The sequence below is a fragment of the Haliotis rubra genome, unplaced genomic scaffold (genome assembly GCF_003918875.1).
Source record: "Haliotis rubra isolate DU_JTF1 unplaced genomic scaffold, ASM391887v1 Scf520, whole genome shotgun sequence".
NCBI lineage: Eukaryota > Metazoa > Mollusca > Gastropoda > Lepetellida > Haliotidae > Haliotis > Haliotis rubra.
The window spans coordinates 356,524-380,621 of record NW_025767214.1 but is presented as its reverse complement, the minus strand read 5'-3'; the positions used below and the strand labels follow the sequence as shown (position 1 = coordinate 380,621).

The 24,098-nt window shown below is 40.7% G+C and overlaps 1 protein-coding gene across 1 annotated transcript; it reads left to right on the top strand.

Moving 5' to 3' along the window:
• Positions 1-725: 725 nt before the first annotated feature.
• Positions 726-23,930, top strand: LOC124252647 (sodium- and chloride-dependent glycine transporter 2-like). Its single transcript, XM_046686310.1, has 15 exons — positions 726-850; positions 7,453-7,570; positions 7,723-7,854; positions 8,302-8,520; positions 12,816-12,981; positions 13,888-14,026; positions 17,380-17,514; positions 17,872-17,975; positions 18,403-18,527; positions 18,663-18,775; positions 19,017-19,148; positions 19,767-19,866; positions 19,959-20,101; positions 20,389-20,544; positions 21,082-23,930. Exons 1-15 carry the CDS (start codon positions 839-841, stop codon positions 21,253-21,255), a joined length of 1,968 nt encoding a protein of 655 aa, XP_046542266.1. The 5' UTR covers positions 726-838; the 3' UTR covers positions 21,256-23,930.
• Positions 23,931-24,098: the final 168 nt, after the last annotated feature.

Sequence of the window (24,098 nt, the reverse complement as noted above, 5' to 3'; positions counted from 1 at the left end):
TCTATTTATAAAAGAAAATTCTGTTTTATATATCTATCTATATATATATATATATATATGAGCACAGGTTACAGTATCATGAAAAATAACTACATATTCACATCAACGTTTGATGGGATTTGATATTTGTTTGTTCATTTCTGTAAAACAGTTTCAAGAGCATTCTTTTACTAATTGCGTAAATGGAAAACAAATATTAACATCATCAAATAAACAAGACAACCAGATACCTTACCTTACATAGAAATGCTAGCTTTTGATTGGTTGAGGAGGACGAAAGCATTCTACATGTGTGTATGCCTCTGTCACATGCGGGGTAGACATGCCATGCAACACATGCGTACCACGCATAAATAACGTTGAACCGATGTTTATCCGAATGCATTCGGTAAAGGGAAATAACTCGGTTCGTTTGCGTCGTCTGCTTCTGTCAAAATGGCCGATTCAGTGAGCCTGCGGATATGTATTTCGGGCCTGTATGAATGAATGTCGGCTAGAAAAATTCGTTACACAGCCCCGCGGGTATATAGTGTGTTTCACCATGTTTACAGAGTGTGATATACGTTCATGGTTCGATCCATAGACACACATAGGGTACATCGCACCAAACACCCATCGAGGTCGTCGACAACACTTATGTACAGATTGCGCTTTAGGCTAACTACCTTGTACCGAGACGTAGCCTTAAAACGTCCGCCTTCATCGGCCAGTCACGTGTTTCATATCAAAGCCTTTCATTGGCCGACGGTGCAAACATTGACAGAAGAGGTGCAGCGTGCAACAGAACATTGTGCATTCTATTTGTACAGGATTGCCAGCATATCTACGACACAACAACATGACTGAAGAGGTAAGTGCAACGTCTCTTATGTCGTGCATTTTTCGCTATAATTATTATCAGTTTATGTTTTAAACTGGACATGAACTTAACTTTCGGCAAAAGAAAAGTAAACAGCCATGTTTGATGGTGGCGAAAAGAAACAAACCAGATCTGCATATTTGATGGTGAGGTGTTAATCTACGTATCAAAGTTGTGTTTTACGAAGTGTCGGTTTCCAATGTTTCTCAAAACTGTTTTAAATCTAGTAAACGCTATGAAAACGTTTTGGCTGAATCCTAGTTTCAAGTGTACGCTTTCCTTTGCCGTTTATAATTGTAATGGTATTCAGGCAGAGGAAACATCACCTTATTTGTTACTACTCGATCCTCACAGGTTCTTCTGGAGTTCATTTTACCATAGATTTGCCGGTTTTTGGTGGACTATGAATATACTGTATACATATATTCATATGTACATGGCGAGCGATTGTCTTTGAAACTACAAGAGACAACAAGACTGTTTACTAAGACAAAAGCTGTCAGACGTGATATACGTTATTAGTAACAGAAGATTTAAAACAACCCGAAAATACACATCTGATTTGAATTAACAAAGAAACGGGTAACTATAAACATAAACTTTAAATGCGCAGTATTCGTTGCTTGCGCAATGCATTGAACTAGTTGTAAAAACACCAGCTAGACCCTTTATATAACTTCTTGTGGCCATGAATGGAAATCTTTAGGTGGAGGACAACGAGCAGCGTTAGTTCAATACAACAAGGATTCAATGCATGAATCAAAATATCATTCAAGTTCGTCCAGTTCGTGTCTGTTGTTCGTTTTGACGAGCTGCAGCTTTGACATCAGAATTACGACCTGATCGTCGTAATTCTTTGAAAAAAAACCTCCTAGACCAGCAGGACTGACTGACTGACTCAGTTTAGTTTTACGCCGCTTTTAGCAATATTCCAGCAATATCACGGCGGGGGACACCAGAAATGGGCTTAACACAGTGTGCCCATGTGGAGAATCGAACCCGGGTCTTCGGACCAGCAGGACATGCAAACGGGACAACTATAGGCGCCAGTATGTTGGTAGTAGGTTGACTCTTCAATGTATGTATGCAGAGGCGCCCTAGCAGTCAGAGTGATCCCACTACAGATCAAACTTGTCTGTTAGGCTGTCCCATTGCATTTCGTTGGCTTTCGGATGACCTTCGGTACCGCATCATGACACATCCCCATCCAGGAAGTCCAGACTGAATCTGGACGCATCTGAAAACCATTACATGACAACGTGAATACATGGCACGTTATGGGTAACAACGTCTTTAACACGAGCTAACTCTTGTTCCTTCATCAGGTGAAATAACTTAATGAGACCATTGGTGATTCTCCCAGTTTCTGCGTTCCAACGAACATTTGCGTGTGGCTAGAAGGTGTCGAACTTTTAATTGTGGTACAAGAAATGGGCCTCCTTTCACACAGCACTGAGATGATCGAAAGTCACTAAGGTATCCTTAGCGCAATGTTAAAAAATTGGAGTTAAAGTTAACCTTAGTATAGGTTCCTTCGTGCAAGGAACCAATGGTCTGAACCTAGACGATTTCCAATAGTTGGGCCGATAACTTTAACTTCGGTGAGATGGACAACTCAGACTGCGATGCCGCTGGTTGTTTGTAATCGATTCTCTTAAAACCTGGTCTCTGAATGAGGACAAGGAAGATCAACAACACTAACAGCTCAGAATGATTTGAAAACGCTAAGTTGATCAGGGATGACCCACTACATGAATGGAGTACATTATCCACATGCTATTTATCATGTGTGTTTGGGCGTTAGGTTTTCATTACAAATGTTCTACCTTGGCAGTCATTTTTGAAAGCCATTTTCTATTTCTAATACATTGTTATTCTCTTTTTCGGAAAGTATGTTTTGACAATGAAATTACTTATGTTCATACACTAACTCAAACTGCATTTGATTAAAGTTTGACACATCGATTTGCAATTTGATGGACTCCGATTAACCTCATGCCATAAATGTGTGTGCATGTGAAAAACCCGGAACTACACGCATCGCAAAATCTTGTTCGCTACGAAGACATTGGCTTATAAACTTGGCTACATGTTTCACTGAGAAAAGGTCTTGTTGAATGAATGATTTATAATATTTCACCCCAAACTCCATTCACCTAAGAAGCCATTTCACCTGAAACTGATTCACGTGAATCCCAATCACGTGGTGCCCTTTTGGTTATGTACCTCACAGTGGCGGCAAACATGTAATAGTTAGTATGTAATGGGCATTTAAAAAGTTATTAAGACGTCGTTCAGCATAATTGCTACTATGTGTAAAAATAATGTCCTCATGTATACATTCACGCACATTCATAGCGTCGAAACGTGCTTCCATACAATGAAGAAGTTACAAATATATCTAGTTTTCAGTGACTTAAGCGCCTGACATACTTTGGGATTAGTTCCATGGTTAATTCCTGAATATAAACGTACGTCATATATTTAACGAAAATGTCTGATAATAACGACAAGTGCTTTAAAATAACCTACCAATGCACAAAGCTTTGATCATGACTATCAACGTTGATCATGAAAATTACATGGGTATCGCATATAAGGAATCTTCTATTTTCCCATGGTTATGGTTTTATATGGTTATGTCAGTCAGTTGGAAGTGTAGACATGTTTCTTAATGAATTTAGAACTCGGTCTGTTAATATGTTTCACCAAGAATGGCATTCCACTTTAGAAGATAGTTCACGATATGCTTACTATAGAACTTTCAAGACCTTACTTCAACCAGAAATTTATTTATCAATACTCACGACGGAAAGTTTAAGGAAGCATTTCATTAAATATCGGTTAGGTTTGATAGACCTTTTTTGTAAATGAAGGAAGAAAACATTCCATGGCAAAATCGAAACGAATCTGTCAGTTATGCGATGTAGAAATAGAACATGAAATTAACTTTGTCTTCGTCTGTCCATTTTATAGTGACCTTCGAAAGAAATATATTAAAGATTATTTGTTAGGGATGCCGCCATTGAAAGCTTTCGTATATATTTTAACGACTTAGATCGAATCCCATATTTTAAACCTTTCACTATATATTAAACATGCACTAGTAAAAAAGAAATGAACTGTTGAAAGAACGTGTTACTTCCTGTGTGTATCAGTATGAGGTATACATACTCTCTTGTATATGGGCCAGAAGCCTTCTGTACAATAAACCTTTTGACTTGACTTGACTATCAACTCGAGAGTAAAGGCTGTGTGTTCATGAAGACGCCGATATTTAGTTCAGCTCAATCACAGTGACCTGGGAGACCTAAAGCTCAGTACCAGTACACGTCTAATTATTGAAATTATCGTCCATCTCCTCTGTGGCCTGGTGCGTAGCGTACCTGCCCGGAGGTAGGAAAGTAGGTGGATCGATGCCCGACTGCTCCATACCAAAATACGTTAAAAGACACTTGTTGTTACCTTGCCTTCTGCTAGTTTAGGAGTGGTCTGCACGGGGTCAGTGTACTGTGAGTTATTGTATGAATGTTAATGGCGTCTCATTTGTTCAGGACTTTTAGACATGAATTCTGTGAAGACCAACACATGGTTTCATATATGGTACTATCGACAGTATAATTCTTAACAAGTCGTATCATGAACAATTTACCACTCTTCATCATTATCGTATCATGAACTGCGTGTCGTTACACATATGGTATCATGTACAATGTGTCGTTACACATATCGCATCATGAACAATGTGTCGTTACACACATCGTATCATGAACAATGTGCCGTTACACATATCGCATCATGAACAATGTGTCGTTACACATATAGTATAATGAACAATGTGTCGTTACACATATCGCATCATGAACAATGTGTCGTTACACATATCGCATCATGAACAATGTGTCGCTACACATATCGTATAATGAACAATGTGTCGCTACACATATCGTATAATGAACAATGTGTCGCTACACATATCGTATACTGAACAATGTGTCGTTGCACATATCGTATAATGAACAATGTGTCGTCTCACTAATTGTAACATGAACAATGTTCCACTTTACATATTGAACGTAGACCCGTGTTGTCACACCCTGACGGGGGAATCCCCTGGAGTTTCAGGATGACTCAGAGGTATTGCGTACCATGTTTTAATGAACAGGTTAAAAAAATTCTCCGTCGCCTCAGGTCGAAGTAAACATTGCAGGACCGAGGTTAGTCATGCAGGGAAATTTTGCTGTTTGCTGTCGTGCAAGAAGGTTCGTCCATGATGCGTTTACCCCACAACAGAATAAAGGAAATGAGAAATAACACACAGGACCGGCCATTTTAATATTTGGGGGAAGTAGATCGGAGCAGCATGGGTGCCTATCCAGTATACCGCTAAATATTCGATTCTATCCCGACATGTTATAATTCTCCACTGGTCCACGAGCGAGTGAGTGATGCGGGTGAGTGAGTGAGTGAATGAGTGAGTGAGAGAGGCGGGTGAGTGAGTGAGTGAGTGTAGTTATATGGTCGCCAGAGAGGTTCTGTTCGAGGCTGTAAAATTGGTTTTGTTAGTGACTGAGGCCAAGTCGTGTGAGTGATAGAGTGAGTGGTCACATGGCTGTGTGAGGGGATGACTGAGTGATTAAGTGGTTGTCTTAGTGCTGTAGTGAGACTGAGTGATTAAGTGGTTGTCTTAGTGCTGTAGTGAGTGACTGAGTAATTAATTAAGTGGTTGTCTTAGTGCTGTAGTGAGTGACTGAGTGATTAAGTGGTTGTCTTAGTGCTGTAGTGAGTGACTGAGTGATTAAGTGGTTGTCTTAGCGCTGTAGTGAGTGACTGAGTGGTTAATTAAGTGGTTGTCTTAGTGCTATAGTGAACGACTGAGTGATTAAGTGGTTGTCTTAGTGCTGTAGTGAGTGACTGAGTGATTAAGTGGTTGTCTTAGTGCTGTAGTGAGTGACTGAGTGGTTAATTAAGTGGTTGTCTTAGTGCTGTAGTGAGTGACTGAGTGATTAAGTGATTAAGTGGTTGTCTTAGTGCTGTAGTGAGTGACTGAGTAATTAATTAAGTGGTTGTCTTAGTGCTGTAGTGAGTGACTGAGTGATTAAGTGGTTGTCTTAGTGCTGTAGTGAGTGACTGAGTGATTAAGTGGTTGTCTTAGCGCTGTAGTGAGTGACTGAGTAATTAATTAAGTGGTTGTCTTAGTGCTGTAGTGAGTGACTGAGTGATTAAGTGGTTGTCTTAGCGCTGTAGTGAGTGACTGAGTAATTAATTAAGTGGTTGTCTTAGCGCTGTAGTGAGTGACTGAGTAATTAATTAAGTGGTTGTCTTAGCGCTGTAGTGAGTGACTTAGTGGTTAATTAAGTGGTTGTCTTAGTGCTGTAGTGAGTGACTGAGTGATTAAGTGGTTGTCTTAGCGCTGTAGTGAGTGACTGAGTGGTTAATTAAGTGGTTGTCTTAGTGCTGTAGTGAGTGACTGAGTGATTAAGTGGTTGTCTTAGTGCTGTAGTGAGTGACTGAGTGATTAAGTGGTTGTCTTAGTGCTGTAGTGAGTGACTGAGTGGTTAATTAAGTGGTTGTCTTAGTGCTATAGTGAGTGACTGAGTGATTAAGTGGTTGTCTTAGTGCTGTAGTGAGTGACTGAGTGATTGAGGGGTTGTCTTAGTGCTGTAGTGAGTGACTGAGTGGTTAATTAAGTGGTTGTCTTAGTGCTATAGTGAGTGACTGAGTGATTAAGTGGTTGTCTTAGTGCTGTAGTGAGTGACTGAGTGATTAAGCGGTTGTCTTAGTGCTGTAGTGAGTGGCTGAGTGATTAAGTGGTTGTCTTAGTGCTGTAGTGAGTGAATGAGTGATTAATTAAGTGGTTGTCTTAGTGCTGTAGTGAGTGACTGAGTGGTTAATTAAGTGGTTGTCTTAGTGCTGTAGTGAGTGACTGAGTGGTTAATTAAGTGGTTGTCTTAGTACTGTAGTGAATGACTGAGTGATGAAGTGGTTGTCTTAGCGCTGTAGTGAGTGACTGAGTGATTTAGCGGTTGTCTTAGTGCTGTAGTGAGTGGCTGAGTGATTAAGCGGTTGTCTTAGTGCTGCAGTGAGTGAATGAGTGATTAATTAAGTGGTTGTCTTAGTGGTGGTGTGTGTGGTGGTGGGAGCGGTGGTGAGAGTGGTTGTGAGAGTGGTTGTGAGAGTGGTTGTGAGAGTAGTTTAGTGACTGACTGATATAATCTACAAGACCCCGTGTAGAATTAATGGTTGCTATCCAGTTGCAATCTAACTGGTGTTTTGAAGTAGATACCAGAATCTGATACATGATCATGAATGTGATGTGTAGCTGACAAATGGATGTAGCTGACAGATAGGTCCTGTGCGAAACGTTGTTGAAAGCATGTACTGGAGTACAGACAGATAATAGCTCTACAAAATGATGTTGAAAACATGTGCTTGATTTCAGACAGGTATTTCCTTCAGTTGGCCTATGAACGATGACACAAGCTTTAATCTAATGTCACATCATTTCTACAGCATTTACTGTCACTCAGGACAATTCCTTGTATCCATGTCTTATAGCTGTGTGTGTATACTTTCTTGTCTGCGTCCCACAGGTAGAGGAGCGAGGGACGTGGGGAGGCAGGTTCGAGTTCCTGCTGTCCTGTGTGGGCTACGCTGTGGGGCTGGGCAATGTCTGGAGGTTCCCCTACCTCTGCTACAAGAATGGAGGAGGTCAGTAAAATCACCAAGTCATCATTTTACTTTATTTGTTTGCAGACATGACCTTTATTGTTTGACTTAGCCCATATGTCTACGCTTCTTCGTTGTGGTTTAGGGATTTCCTTTATCGTTTAATGCAAGCCACATTACTCTTGTGTTTTCAGCCACCTTTCTTATCCCCTATGCCATCATGCTGGTCATTGCTGGTCTGCCGTTATTCTTCCTGGAGCTGGCCGTCGGTCAGTTCGCCTCCGAGGGGCCGATCACCGTGTGGAAGGTCAGCCCTGCGTTCCATGGTAGGTAGAAATGTATTACATTCAGTAGCTTACGATTTTGGAGTAATGTTCGTTATATTTGTGTTGCAATGAAGGACGCCATGCTATTTTAAAAGGTGATCCCATGGTTCACTCAGAAACAGATTAGGAAAGCAAAACGTATAATTCAACGCAATCTTGTGTTAAACCTTCACCTTGCTAAAAGCCCTAAAACATATTTCGCAACATCGATTTGTACCTGTCTGTCTGACACAACTGTGTGCCTTACCTGTTCCAGGACACGTTGATCATGGGTTAAAATAATATGTTCACCCTGATTGTGAAACATCGTTGGTGAGCACCTGTGTCTGTTGATTTCACCAAATTGGTCAACGTCAGTCATTCCTTACAAGACGTTTTAAAACGGCACGGTTACGTTCGTTGTTATATGGTCCAGTTTGTGAGTCACTTCTAACTCAAACATTCCAGGTATCGGGTTCGCTATGGTGACCATCAGTGGCATGGTGTCTATCTACTACAACGTCATCATCATGTACGCCATCTACTACATGTTTGTCAGCTTCGTCAGCCTCGACGACACGGTTCCCTGGGCGACGTGTGACGGACCGTGGATAACCAACTCATGCATGGCCACCTATCCGCCTCTTAAGACAATGAATGAAACGGATAGGATGTCTAAACTCTACGGTAAGTGAAATATTTTAAGTTCCGAAACCACCCATACCACGTTTTTCCTAAAAACACCTCCATTGGTTGCCAGGATAATTCTTGCCTATTTTCACTGACCCAAGCACTCCTGACACTCCTGAGTACGTATTTTGACACTCCAGAACTGTCATGTCTTCAGGCTATCATTTCCCCAATGTGATCCATTCTTTGGCTTGGGGGGTGGTAGAGAGCCTAGGGTAACCTAGTTGTTAAATTGTCGGTTGTCTACATTCAAATTTGACGAACTTTTACCTCAAAGATAAATTAGATATATCTTTATGAGTGTGCAACTTATTTAGTGATTATATTGACGTCTATGTCATTGAAGAGCATTATTCTTCTGTCAACGTTCTCTCAGTGTTCTTATCTGATGGTTTCCCGCCAACATCACTAAAGAGGTGGGCGGTGGGGTAGCTTAGTGGTTAAAGCGTTCGCTCGTCACGCCGAAGGCCCGGGTTCGATTCCCCCATGATTACAATATGTGAAGCCCATTTCTGGTGTTCCCCCGCCGTGATATTGCTGGAAATTGCTTAAAGTGGCGTACAACCCAACTCACTCACTCATCCTTCTTGTGGGACTCACTACTTCTTTGAAATCAAATAAGTAAGCTAGCTAGCTTTACAATCTTCGATCGAAACTAAAAACATATTTTTCCACTTCCTACAATCAGTTGCATTCGGTTTATTCATGACTGATGTTCTGTAGCGCCATGTGCACGTATAAGTGCACGGGATTGGCGCATTAGATACACGCATTTTTGAACAACATCTTATACAAGATATGGTCACTGGTAGCGTCTGATAGTGCTGTCAGTGTGCTGATTTGCTTGATCCAGATCACATGCAATCGCTTCATAATGTTGTATATAACATTCACCCAACTGTTGTCTTTGTAAGACCTTAGTAGCATCTGTTCTTACTCTAATCAATATAAAATCCAAAACGCCACTGACAAAGCATGACCAGGCCAAATTATCCCCTGAAACAGATCCATCGGGTGTTAAATACTAAACAGCCGTATAGGTCATATGGCTGGATCGGTGACATTCAGTGATGGCACCGGTGTTCAAGGGTAAGCAGGTCCTGCCCAACTGATAGTACGAGTCACTCAAACAATTTGTATAGATTGCATTAGGTCTTTGTTTGCACTCCGGCGGACTATGGACAATTAGGCTTTGCCAGACAATGAAATGCTGACCATTTCAACCCAGTGACACGAAAGTGCATTTTCTGATTTGGGTGAAACTAAGAACCGATGTTTGTTTTTTTATTACCTTTTGTGCGTACAGGTGCAGAGATGTCGTTGTTCGTGTACTAACATACATGTTCTCAATATGTTATTGATATTTTTAATGAAAAAGCGTCAGCTTCCGCATTGGCGAGAGCGTCTGCCCAGTGAGCAACAGGTAGTGGTTCGATTCCTAGGCAGAATGGAGCTTTGTATGCCTGTATTGAATAGTGAGTGAGGGAGTGAGTTTAGTTTTACGCCGCTTTCAGCAATATTCCAGCAGTATCACGGAGGGACACCCTATCTCAGTTGACAAACGTAAGTGCACTCTTTGTCACAGTTGACAAAAGTAACTGAACTCTGTCACAGTTGGCAGAGTTAAGTGTTCTCTGCGTCACAGATGATGAATGCTATTTCAATTCACTCTTTGACACAGATGGCTAACGTTAGTGCACTCTTTGTCACAGATGGCTAACGTTAGTGCACGCTTTGACACAGATGGCTAACGTAAGTGCACACTTTGACACAGATGTCTAACGTTAGTGCACTCTTTGACACAGATGGCTAACGTTAGTGCACTTTGTCACAGACGGCTAACGTTAGTGCACTCCTTGACACAGATGGCTGACGTTAGTGCACTCTTTGTCACAGACGGCTAACGTTAGTGCACTCTTTGACACAGATGGCTAACGTTAGTGCACTCCTTGACACAGATGGCTGACGTTAGTGCACTATTTGACACAGATGGCTGACATTAGTGCACTCTTTGACACAGATGGCTAACGTTAGTGCACACTTTGACACAGATGGATAACGTTAGTGCACTCTTTGACACAGATGGCTAACGTTAGTGCACTCTTTGTCACAGATGGCTAACGTTAGTGCACTCTTTGACACCGATGGCTAACGTTAGTGCACTCTTTGTCACAGATGGCTAACGTTAGTGCACTCTTTGACACAGATGGCTAACGTTAGTGCACACTTTGTCACAGATGGCTAACGTTAGTGCACTCTTTGACACAGATGGCTAACGTTAGTGCACTCTTTGACACAGATGGCTAACGTTAGTGCACTCTTTGACACCGATGGCTGACGTTAGTGCACTCCTTGACACAGATGGCTGACGTTAGTGCACTCATTCATGGCATTCATCACCACTCGCCCCTTTCCATAACCCTTAAGAAGATCGCTATTCGGCTTGTCCCGGACTAACACGAGTTGGCCACGAATGCTCAAATGGGTCACATGCATCTTTCTTTTAGCAAGGATTTAGTGTTGGGGGCAGACAGAATAGTGTTTGTACTCCGATATATATCCCGTCTGCAAGGGATAAATAGATAAATTACAACTCAAACCGAATAATGGCCTCTGGTGTCCCTTGACTCCTTTTCATGTTGGAACGCCGCTAGCATTTTAGGGACACCTACCGAAAATCGTCTTTAATAATGTCATTCCAGTTGTGATGACAGCTGCAATCAAACTCCTCACGGCGGAGCTATTCATACCAGGAAGGTAACCCAGGTGTCAAAGACTCAAGCGCTGATACAGAGTTTGTATACACAAACGGTGTCACGCATCTGTACAAGCTTTCAGTCAGTCGCAATGCTTTATATTTTACGAGCGCCTCAATCAATTTCCTGGCACTTGCACTCACCAGTCATAGAGTTTATATAGACATGAACTGACGACCGATCTGAACTGAAGGTGAGTTGCCAATTTCCATTGACGATGACCAGTGCTATTCTCTCCTGCCAACGAATTCCTCCCACAGCACAACACCCACAACGCAACATGCCGCTTTTCGTTCCCTCTGTCAGCCACGTCTCTGTCAACGTCTCGGCCCATCTCAGCCTCTAACGACAATGGGGTCTGTAAATGTCTGTCCCCTGTCAGGTCTGCATGGTCCGATTCCTTGAGCCCAGAGTCTCCTGGTCATTGTCTGCTGACTGACCATATACCCCAGGCATTCGTCGCTGATGGAGATGCAAGTCTTCACCGGTCAGTATTACCCTGTGTCTACTTGTTCGTGGCCACTCGGACAATTGCCACCGGAGAATTGCCACCTGGACAAATGCCACCCGGACAATGCCACCGGAGAATTGCCACCTGGACAAATGGCACCAAGAACAATTGCCACACCGCGCAACTGCCACCCGGATAATTACCACCCAAAACATAAAAAATTATTCAGTTTCTTTACCAACTTTTATTCAGTTTGACATGGTAATCCATAACAAATACATCGTAATAACATATTATTCCATGTAACTAATTATAACTTTCAGCGACAGAAGACATCTCCAGTAACACCGACACGAATCTCCAGGAAGGACAGAAGGATGGAATGGTCGATGGTCTAGCAGCACTGCTTCACCTTCAGAGTCGACAGACATTAGCAAATCGTTCTGAACACAGAGTAGATTCCGTACTGACTGCATAGTCTCGTGTACATTTCCAGTCTTGAGATGAGCTTGGAGACCACTGACTACAACATGCTCCATGAGCTTAGATAGAAACGTGAGGTTCGACACAGGCCTGTAGTTCTTTCCAATCTCAACTCCCTGGGGAACATACAACTCTTGCTGCCTACTAGGCGCACCGAGTTAATGTGGCTTTTCCATCCTTACGAGGTACCCATTCACAGCTGGGTGGACTGGGACACATAGTCACAGCACTTTGGCCAAGTTTACTGCACGTTGCTGTACCTGCGTCTAGGTGTTTGCACGTATTCATGTGGCCACCATCTGGTCATCTACCAACGAATTCGTGGGTTCTTTTAAGTGCACAGGGTTGTGTACTGTACACTAGGGGTTGTGACAACACTGAAAGAGTCTGCACACAAAGTTGACTCCAAGGTTTTTACACCCGGTCACAGGTGAGCTCGATCCCGTCACCTCAAGCTCGCTGGATTACTAGTCCAGGGCGCCCTAAACTATGTTTTTTCAGGAGGGGTCGTATAAATGCTTAACATCAAACAGCTTACATTCATATTTCACACGCTCATAGTCAATCCAATGTTTATACTTTGACCGATTTTCATTTTGCAGACCTTCTGTACAACACCTCATGCATTGACAATCTTCTCGGGAACTTCTCTGAAAAGTACAACGACACATTCGCAGACAAATCAGAGCTGAACTCCACCATGGTCATGACTAAGCTCGCGGACGATTGCAAAATAAAGTTCTACTCACCAAGCGCTGAGTACTGGGAGTAAGTATTGTCGTTTGTGAGTACGTATATGTACGAATCACCAAGGGTAGTATACTGTGGGTGCGTATCTGTACGTATCACCTAGTGTAGAATACTTGTAAGTACGTATCTTTACGTGGCACCTAGTGTAGAATACTGTAAGTGCGTATCTGTACGTAGCGCCTAATGTAGAATATTGTAAGTACTTATCTGTACGTAGCACCAAGGGTAGAATGCAATGAGTGCGTATCTGTACGTAGCACCAAGTGTAGAATACTGTTAGTACATGTCTGTGTTTATATATATATATATATATATATATATGTGTGTATTCGAGTGTTGAATACACTAGACTAGTCTTCACTGAGGACAATGCTAGGTCACATCGTGCACGCGTCGTTTGCAACTCTACTTTGGCCACAAGGAGTCCAGCTCTCAATCTCATAAAGTATATTTGGGACATTATGGGTTGTACAATACTTCAACATCATATTCTACAGTCATTGAGGAAGAAGATGTTATTGCAGTTGGCGGAAGTTACACCAGATATTGACATTGTGCTTATGTGATGATTTTGCATGTCAGAAGGTTGGAAATATGACTGCACTTAGTGATGCCATACCACCATACATGTAGTCATCAACACTACAACATGAGTAAATGCGTTGCCATGTTTGCTTCTCTGAGTTCATAGCAGTTTTTCTGTCCTTTTGCGCTCAGATTTGCTCAGATTCCCTGAGGGTCCATTTATCCAGAGAATAACTTAGTCTCACGTTTGGATTGGTTCTTTTGCAATGGTTGTTGGTAATATATTGATAACATGAAAAATATGAAGTGTTGCAATATGTTTTGCATGTTTCTATATTGCCGTAAATTTGTTAGAGGCAGCTTAAGCCTATAGTCAGTCCAGTTATCCCTTTTTTCAAGGCGCTTTGTCCTCCGTATTCAAGAATCTGATGGCTTAGGAGACCTTGGAGGAATCAGCCTGAAGTTCGCAGTGTGTCTCTTCCTTGCTTGGGTCCTGATCTTCGCCTGTCTCATGAAGGGAGTGAAGTCGTCCGGCAAGGTATACCAGCACTGATGTTAGAACCCTCTCTACTTTGTTTGTTTATTTGTTTGTTTGTTTGTTTTACCGTCTCGAAAGTGTGGGAGCATAACATAACAGCCAAAACAAACGTATTACAAGCCGATAACCCCTTCGGTTGAACAAGAACAGAGTTGACACAACTCTAAGTCTCTTTACCGTGCACATAAAAAACATCATCCCTATCCCACCCTTGCCTATTGGTTGCCTATTGGTTAAAGCGTTCGCTCGTCACGCCGAAGACCAGGGTTCGATTCCCCACATGGTTACAATGTTTAAAGCCCATTTCTGGTGTCCCCTGTCCTGATATTGCTGGAATAGTGCTAAAAGCGGTGTAAAAGCATACTCACTCACTCATTATTTGTCGGTGTTGTTGTAGTCGTTCAATGGCCTAGGCAGGCTTTTGGAGATATGTGTTCATATAATCCTAACGACTGAACACAAACCATTTTTTAAAATTGAACATGCAAATAAATTTAAGGTTGAAGTTTGGGCAAACTATGTGAGGAATGAAGGAAATGAATCCTGGTTTGATATAAGGATCCATTCATATCATGCGTGACCTGATCACTTCAACAATTGAGACTGCCTCCGTGGTGTAGTGGTTAGAGCGTCGCGAGTTCGATCCTCGATCGCGTCATACCAAAAGACGTTAAAATATGGTACTTGTTGGTCCCTGCCTGGCGCTCGGCATTAATGGGTACAACAAGGACTGGTCAGGTCGGAGTCAGTATAATGTGTCTGAGTGAGGTATTCATGCTTAACAGCGGCATGGTATCTCAGTGAGCTAGTACTATATAAGTACTTAAGTCTGGGCTAGTACAAGCAGCCACACATACACACGCATGCACGTCGTCATATGAGCAAAATATTCTTTAAACTATATTTCACCTCACCATCTCACTTCTACAATTGAACGTAATATCTGACCAGGATCAAATAATGATTAGTTAAAACGTTTCAAAGTGGAGCTAAGCTGTAGGCATTAATGTATTAATCTGACACAATACAGGATAACATGGCAGATTATTCTTATATTCTAATATAGTTATTTGAGCAGAGCAATGAACAATTGCTGCATGTAGATACAGAATTCTGTATCAAAGAATCATCACAATGTAAATATTGCAAGGGATAATAATCTCCATTGACACTAGAGCTAAATCTGTCCCTTGACATTTCAAGGAACTTGAGGTTACTTAATCAATCTGTACTTAATATTTTTGTTAGGTGGCATTTACCTACAATATATATCTTGTAATATTTGCTGAAATAACATATCTTTTACATATGTGTATGCATCTTATTAGCTTTGACAATATTACTGTATTATTTGCTGAAGGCCTAAACAGCGGAGTAAATATTGCCGTGTCAAAGTCAAAGTCAAAAGATGTTTATTGCATGAAAGGCCTCCAGCCCATATACATGAGAGTTACAGTGATAAAGGAATATTCTGGATATTTACATATATATTTAAGGGTATACAATTCGCTTTATAAGAAGATCTCTTTTAGCTAATGCATATTTTATATATAAGGACAACTGAGCAAGAATATTTTCATTATTGGTTTGCAACAAAGATATATATGCATAATGGGGCTGCTTTACAAGAAGATGGTGCGGTATATATTTCTGTCTTAATTCGTGATAACAAGGACATATCAGGGTAAAATGAATTTCATTTTCTGTTCCAACGTTACATAAAGGACAATATCGACTTTATTTCTGGACAGAGGATTTTCTACCCTCATTAATCATTAAAGATAATAAACCTAAACGATACTTTACGAACATTGTTCTTAAACTATATGTTGTAATTATTGATAAGTATTTTTCTGGCTGGAGTAACGTTTTAAAGGTCCTGTAATATTCATATGGTGAGCTTGAATCTAGGGTGGATTTCCATTCTTGATTGAACATATCTATTGATCTAACACGAAATTCATTAATAAACCAGTTCACATCGCCAATTGTTTGGCACAACCATACGAAACGGAAACCGTGAGAAAATAATAAATTTCTGATATCAGTTACCCAAGTGTGTTTTCCCAAATTATCCAGATTTAAAAGCATATTGTAAGCTAATTTTGGCAGACGTTGTTCGTGCATATTTAAAACCTTAAACCAGTATTTTAAACATCTTATTTGAGAATTGATATACCAAGGAAATCTGCCACATTCGCCATATACCATGCAGTTAGGTGTCTTTGAGCTTACATTGAGGTACTTTTTACAGGCTAAAAGATGCACTCTCTCAATACAATCAAAACGCTGAAAACCCCATATTTCCGATCCATATAATAAAATGGGTTGAATCTGAGAATTAAATATCTTAAAAAACACATTGGGTGACATAGTTCCAACCGATAAAACTTGTATTAAAGCCTCTGTTCCACGTAAAGTTAAGTTATGTGCACATTTATTCAAGTTCATTCTGTTTGAAAACAAAAAACCCTAAGTAAGAATACTTATACATTAATCAGCTGACCATCATAAAACCAGCGTTCGTTTGTGGCCACGGGACCGCCCCTCCTAAATATCACAATTTCTGTTTTACTTAAATTTACTGTAAACTTCCATTCTTTAGTATAACTTTCTAAGATATTTAATTGATTTTGTAAACCGACCACAGTATCCGAAACTAAAATAACGTCGTCAGAAAAAAGGAGCACTAGGACTTCTACAAGATCTGGGTACATTTGGATTCCATGTTTTCCAGCTAAATTGATATCGTGATATAATTCACTAGCGAAGAAGGAAAATAGGAGTGGACTTAAGCAGCAACCTTGTCTTAAACCAAGTGGGCAATCGCAAAAATCTGTAACCCCGTCTTTGCAACGCACACAAATCGAACGTTAGAATACATTGATTTGAGAATGCTAATCATTTTCCCTCTTAACCCTGCCTTGCGTAAACACTGCCATAATTTAAAACGATTGACTGAGTCGAATGCCTTTTTTAAAATCTTCAAATGCTATGTACAACTTATGTTTTCTTTTTGATAGTGATTTTTGGACTAGTGCATACAGAGTAAATATATGATCAGTGGTAGAATATCCCTTTCTAAATCCTGCCAGGGATTCAGGAATCTTATCACGCATATTCGCCCAGTTTGATAGTCTATTGTTCAATATCAACGTAAATACTTTCCCCAAGATACTCATTAATGATATACCCCGATAATTATCTGGATCGTTTCTGTCGCCCTTTTTATGAAGTGGATTTCTTATAGAGCTTGCAGGGAAAAATTCCATGTTCAAACAGCTTATTGAAACATTTCGTAAGGAAACACAAACCCCGCATGAAACCGATATAAACTTTTAATCCTTCCCCAGGTCGTGTACTTCACCGCCACTTTCCCCTACATCATCCTGGTTGTCCTGCTCATCCGCGGTCTGACTCTAGAAGGATTCGAGGAGGGCATACATTTCTATATGACTCCACAGTTTGACAGGCTGAAAGAGGCTAAGGTAAGGAAATTCATACAGGCCGGAACGATGTTTTTGTGGACATGATCGTTAAACGTGACAGGTATATGCGTTCTCCAATTAAAATTAACTCTTAAAGATACTATGGAAATCCTTTTATCATCGAACATCCTAAGTGCCCATAAAGGTTATTGAACATTAGTGCACATGACATAATGAAATCGCCTACAGCACAAGCATATGTTGTGTAGCTGACAGTGCGGTACGTCTAGTAGCACGACCTGGTTCATTCCTCTGATTGTTATTATGTCAAGGTGAGTGTAGTTTGTTGTCTTAGTTCCTGCTTCCCATATCAATCACTGTGTCCTTGTGTTCTCAATTCCCGGAATTCTTGTCCAGGTATGGGGAGACGCAGCCACCCAGATCTTCTACTCCCTGGGAGCCGGATTCGGAGGGCTCTTGACCATGTCCAGTTTCAACAAGTTTAAGAACAACTGTGAACTGTGAGGACTCTCGAGACATTCCAGTCCTGAATTCCCTAACAACCTTCAAACACTGACGCCATTTATATGATATCTCACAATATCTTTTATACCTTAAGTAAACTGAGACTTAGTGTGTGTAGCAATGATTCAAATATTACTGATACTTGTCTTTCCGCTTACAATGTACATAATTACAGAAATATGGACGCGACAAACACTTTAAACATCCATACGAAATCTCTGCTAAAAGCAGAGTCGATTGTACAGTTGTGACATTATCATGAGCACATATTAGTTGCAGCTGTGTTACAGCTGTACAATGTTGTTCTGTAACAAATCTAGTCTGGACCAGACAACCCTGTGACAGGCTCAACAGGTTACACACAGGTCTTTCGATTCATACATTAATCCCTAATTAAATATATTTCAACGCTGTTAATTTCAGGGATGCTCTTGTCGTAGCCATCATCAACTGCTGCACCAGTGTGTTCGCCGGCTTCGCCATCTTCTCCCTCCTGGGTCACATGGCATACACCACCAACCGAGACGTGGAAACCGTGGTCGACCAGGGTAATAAATTATCATTCATACCACTAATCATACCCATGAATGATTGACAGCTTAGTGTTCACAATTGACAACTGGATATATAGCATACCAAACCTTTCTCATTCTCATTTCACGTCATCTTTAATTTTGTTTCAGGTCCTGGTCTTGCTTTCATTGCCTACCCTGAAGGCATTGCTAAACTTCCTCTGTCACCGCTGTGGGCATTCCTGTTCTTCTTCATGTTGCTTACCCTTGGCTTGGACAGTCAGGTAGGACACACATCTGTGTCTCCATATAGCTGGGCGGTTGCTGTGTGCTGCGTTAAACAACAAACAAAATATCTAGAACATTGGTAAATAGAGGACCTGGAGAACTACAAATAGATTCAGTCGATTAATCTTGTGTACAACTTCATGAGCTGTTAATTAGTTTGACTAACTAGTTTCGAACTTTGCATGCGTGTGTGTGTTGCATCTTAATGGCATTAACGAATTTGTATAATGCTTACAGTTTGCCATGGTTGAGACGTTGGTCAGCGGCATCAGTGACATCTTCCCGCGTTTCCTGAGGAAACACAAAATTGCCTTCACGGCCATCTGCTGTCTGATTGGCTTCCTTCTTGGATTGCCCCAGGTTACAAAGGTAAACACATGCAACAATAGAATGTTACTGAAAAGAATCTGACATAGAATTGATAAGATCCTCTCCCCTTTGAGTTAGGTTGCCGGAAATAGGGATCTCAACAGGTTATTGTGTATCCTGCTTCTATCTTGTAGACTTTGTGAATGACCTCCTCTTGCTCTGTCTGCACCTATAGGAGTAGATATTCTGTGTCCTTCTATTAATAATTTGTACGCGTCCTCCGTTTGCTCTCTCGTAGATCTACGACCCGTGTATTTGTACATATCAAGTGGTTAATCCCAGTATATATCAAGGGCTTCCCTGATTTATTTAACACGAAAAGCAAATGTCATTCTTGCAACACTAATGCGTAATACTTCTGGTGGAACTGGCTGAGAAAGCTACAAATCTATGCAATGGTTTCCACCAATGGTTATAGGTTTGCGGCATTTCCTAGTTGCGTTGTGTTGGGTAGCTTGGCCACTCCAACAATTGCTAAGAGCGGAGGTCCACCTTCCAGGATCTTCACGGTGAGATGCTGGTGAACCGCTGTTACAATAACCATACAGCGGTGGGAGATGGAAACTGCATTAATTGGACATTAGACACAGTGTCACATTAAACATTGCCTTCCTCCAGGGTGGTATCTACATGCTGACACTGATGGACTGGTACTGTGGCAGCTACAACCTGATGCTGGTGGCTCTGGCGGAGATCATCTGCCTCATGTATGTCTATGGTAAGTAGATGCAGTCATGTTTTTGGATTCGCTGTTACCTTTCGTCCTCAACTCATCGCTTTTTCTTATTGAATGTTTCGTTAAAATTTAAGGCTTAGTAAGTTGGTTCTGGCCACAACACGGAGCCAGACGCTCTTACATGCCGTTCCTGGAGGACATCGAGATGATGATTGGCCACAAGCCCAACCCCTACTGGATCATCAACTGGGCCTTCCTGACTCCTGTCGCTATCCTTGTAAGTACTGACGTCCTTGTTTAGATGGTTTGATAGAAGGGCAATGCGTTAACGCGTTTAACCTTGCAAATTAAATACTATGAGTAATTTCGTTGACGCCGGGTTTGAGAAGGTAGAGCTTCCGGATATTCCTTTGGCTATGTATAACGGTCTATAGCCAATCGACGCCAATTTACGGTAGAATTTAAATATACCAGTAATTCGAAAAATATCCAGCACACATTTCTGCCATCTTTACAGAAATCAGTAGAATGGTTTGTACTTAGCCTGTTTTTCAATATTTATAGTTCATCGTGATAGTGTCGGCGACCCAGTACACCCCCGCCAATTACGGCGACTACATCTTTCCCCCATGGGCTGAGGGGATTGGCTGGTGCATGGTTGTCGCCCCTGTTGCTATGATCCTCCTCGTCATGATCATTCAGATCATAAGACTCGGTCCAGTAAGTAGCACCAGCATCAGATGAAGATGTTATATGACCAATATATTTTATGTTTATTCACTTCAGATATATACAATGGAGAATATTTTCCAAGAATGATTATTAACTTGTTTAGTGGTTAAATTAACAATGTCTTTAAGAAATGTATTTTCATAAGAGGGGTTAAAATAGATTAGGTGGTCAGTCCTGACCAGTTGTAGATTCCGTGTTATCTTATCTCGAGGGTCTTGGGTGCGTTTTGAAAGTTCTCATTGGTTTGTCTTGTGCAACAGCCACCGTGGTGTTGGAATATTGCCGAGGGCGATATACAACACTATGGCCATTTGGTAGGCTAGTGGTTGATACAATGAACACCGATAGCCAGTCTTTACTGGGAATATTCAAAACATGTACTGTTTTGCCTGATCATGTTCCCCGAACGTATTCCTTTCATCGCTGACTAAAGAGACTTTTGATAAACAACGGTCATTTCAAAGAACGTTGATACAAACGACATAATAATTACACATCAGGTATCTTGGTACTGATTTCTTCCAGCGACGAGCGTTCAGTCCAACAAGGAGCTGGGGACCCGCCAGTCCTGAAGATCGAACAGGGAAATACGCCAGCCTTGGCCGTGTTAATGGCGTCAAGAAGGCACCGCCCAGCGTGTACGAGTCCCCTCCCGACTTTGATGGCATTGACAACAAGACCTTCGACCATAGGCTGTAGCTTTACATATGCAAGAATGCACACTTTAAATAATTTAAATCATTTGTTAGTTATTCCAATACAAAAACAAAATCAGGTTTTATAGCTACATGTCGTCGAAGAAACCCAACTATTTTCAAAGCTCATAACACTGAAATTACAAATCCATGAAGTCTTCAAAATGAACTGCTGGTTAATGTAAAATGTATAAAGTATTTCGTTTCGTCTGGTTTATTATATCAACGTAATATTGGCACATTGAAAATATAAGTTCCCACTGGCCTTCCATCTGATAATACATGATGTAAACAACAGTTTAAAGAAAGCTTAGTGCATCTATTGGAATGTGTTGATTAAGAACAATAAGCTGGCTTGAAAGCATGATTACACAACGTCATTTAGAAAGTGGTCAAAGGTAACATATGTTATATTTGAGAGTACACTTTCTTAGTAAAGTTCAAATTCTAGTACTTTTGGGGTTGAGTCCCATCCGGGATTCGAACCCACACCCTGAGAGTCAGGCACCTAATCGCCAAACGGACACAAACGCACATTTATGCTTATATGTAGTTTCAACACACTTATGTAATTATCTGTGAACCCTTTTACGGTTATTTGAAACGATATGTACAGGTTTTTGAGATAACTTTCGATAGAAGGATTATTTTGGTCACACGGCTTAATGTGTGACAAGGTTTGAAATTCTTCTTATAATCGTGCCAAACCGTGAACAAAATATCGTCTCTCCCTCCTCACACATTTGTGTGTCATTATTATTGCATCAGAGACATGTGAAGTTTTCCACTCAATGGTACAACGAAATGTAGTCACACATAACCAAAATGCTCATTGTATTATATTGTTTAATGTTCCATTCCTTTGTTCACGTATAATGTCCTATATAGAGTTCTACGTTGTCTGTGTTTGGTAAACAGTGCTCGTGGGGTTTCAATTCAGTGGTAAAGGGCTCACTCAGAACCACCCAAACTGAACTGACACACCATTTTATAGCGGCGTTAACTCAATACCCTCACTCACTCTCATAATTAGCATGATTTTAACATATACCGCCCACGTTATGTTTCCTTTTTGTGTTTTTCCTTTTTGTGTCGAAATACGTTTTTCTCCGCGTGTATCAGGAAATGTGTCACCAAAATCAAGCCCTCAAACCAGGAAATGTGTAAATTTCTGGGAATATTTAGAAAATGTGTACATTTACTGAGTGAATCAGGAAATGTGCACATTTCCTAAATATTCCAGGAAAATGTACACATTTCCTGATTTGACACGTTTTCTGTAACATATATATCTTGTACTGACGCAAAAGAACGGAAACTTAATTGTGCCATTTTGGTTTTATCAATAAAAAGTATGGAGCTGTTTTCTAGTTGTGTAACTTGTTTGATTTCTCCTCTCTCGAATTTTGTTTCTGGTAATTTCGATCAGAAGCAATATTATGTAAAGCTATTTAAAGTATGTAAAACACCGACCTTTCCAAATTTTGATAATATTCGTTATAACAACAAAATGCTCGAAATATTACCAAGGTGGCATCAGTGGGTTTTCGTATGTTGGTACTCCTCGCAAGCACGTATGCAAGCCACATTTCTATCAGTTCTCGTTACATTCTGTCTGACCAACATATAACTCACATTTGCTATTTCAGTTGTTGTACAGCAGGGATGATATTGATTCCATTGTCTTTGTATGATATGATGTAGAAATACCTGTTGCGGCAAACACATGTTACGTTGAGCCATAAATACCTGTTGTTGTCAAACGTGTGTAATACAATTGGCAGTCTTAATTCTATGACAAGTAAATTCATTTACGGTTGATATGTTAATTTGCCACAATGTATTTTTGGTGGCAGAAAATTGCTTAAGCGGAATTATTTTTAAGCATTTTGAGGCAACTAAGAAAGTAAGATACTTTATGGATAACAACTTTAGTTGCTGTTTCATAAATTATCTTACTCTCTCAGTACACGTCATAGTCTAAAATGCCAATCATGCAGATCATTTTCAGGAACATGTTTAAAAATACTCACTGGCCCCTGAGAATATTACATGGTTGGTCCCAAATCATTGCAATTGTCAAAACATCTTCTCGATAATTGCCATACATTTGTCTTGTCGTGAGTGAATGATTTGAATCTTAAGTCAGTGACAAACGTCTTCTTCATATGTATAATCTTTACAGAACCCTTGAACCCCATGTTTCGTGACTACCCATTCAGTTTCAGGATCCACCTGTAGTTTCGTGTTCCATCACTGCCCCAATCATCCTTCTTTGTGAATCGTACTTTTGTCTGTGGGTTTTCCCCACATGCGCAACAACTGACATACTGTTCTAAATTCTAAAGCGGTTTAGAATGCAACACTCCTGCTGTCTTGCACTGCACTGATTAAGAAGCTCCAAATGTATTTGTGTATTTAGATGATTGGTATCTTGCCTTTATATAATCATATTCTTGCTACAAATGCTCGATGTCCAAATGTACTTGTTCAAATGCTCAATGTGACGATGATGCGCTGTCCACCTTGTGTGAAATTCAAGGATGAAGACGCCACAGAACATTATGCCGAGCGTCCAAGTTATTCTTATCTCAACTTTCTCATCATCCATTTCATTTTATGTTTTGCTTTTTGCTTTCATGATATTAAAAAAGGTCAATTAGAGCTTCCAGAAAAACATCAACTGAGTTTTATGTTTCTTGCGAATGGTGTATTCAGAAAGTGAACAAGTTCCATCATCGACTTAATATTATGCATTGGCAGAAAACATTTAAAAGATGTTGTTCCAGTGAAGCCAGGATTGATATTCAAGTTTCAAGGCAAGTGTGGTCAAAGGAGGGGTTTTGG

Bases quoted from the DNA above. Each gene is read 5' to 3' on its own strand.
- LOC124252647 (XM_046686310.1), top strand. The intron at 12,982-13,887 runs GTAAGTATTGTC...CCTTTTTTCAAG, and splicing joins CCAAGCGCTGAGTACTGGGA to GCGCTTTGTCCTCCGTATTC. The intron at 19,149-19,766 runs GTAAACACATGC...GCCTTCCTCCAG, and splicing joins GATTGCCCCAGGTTACAAAG to GGTGGTATCTACATGCTGAC.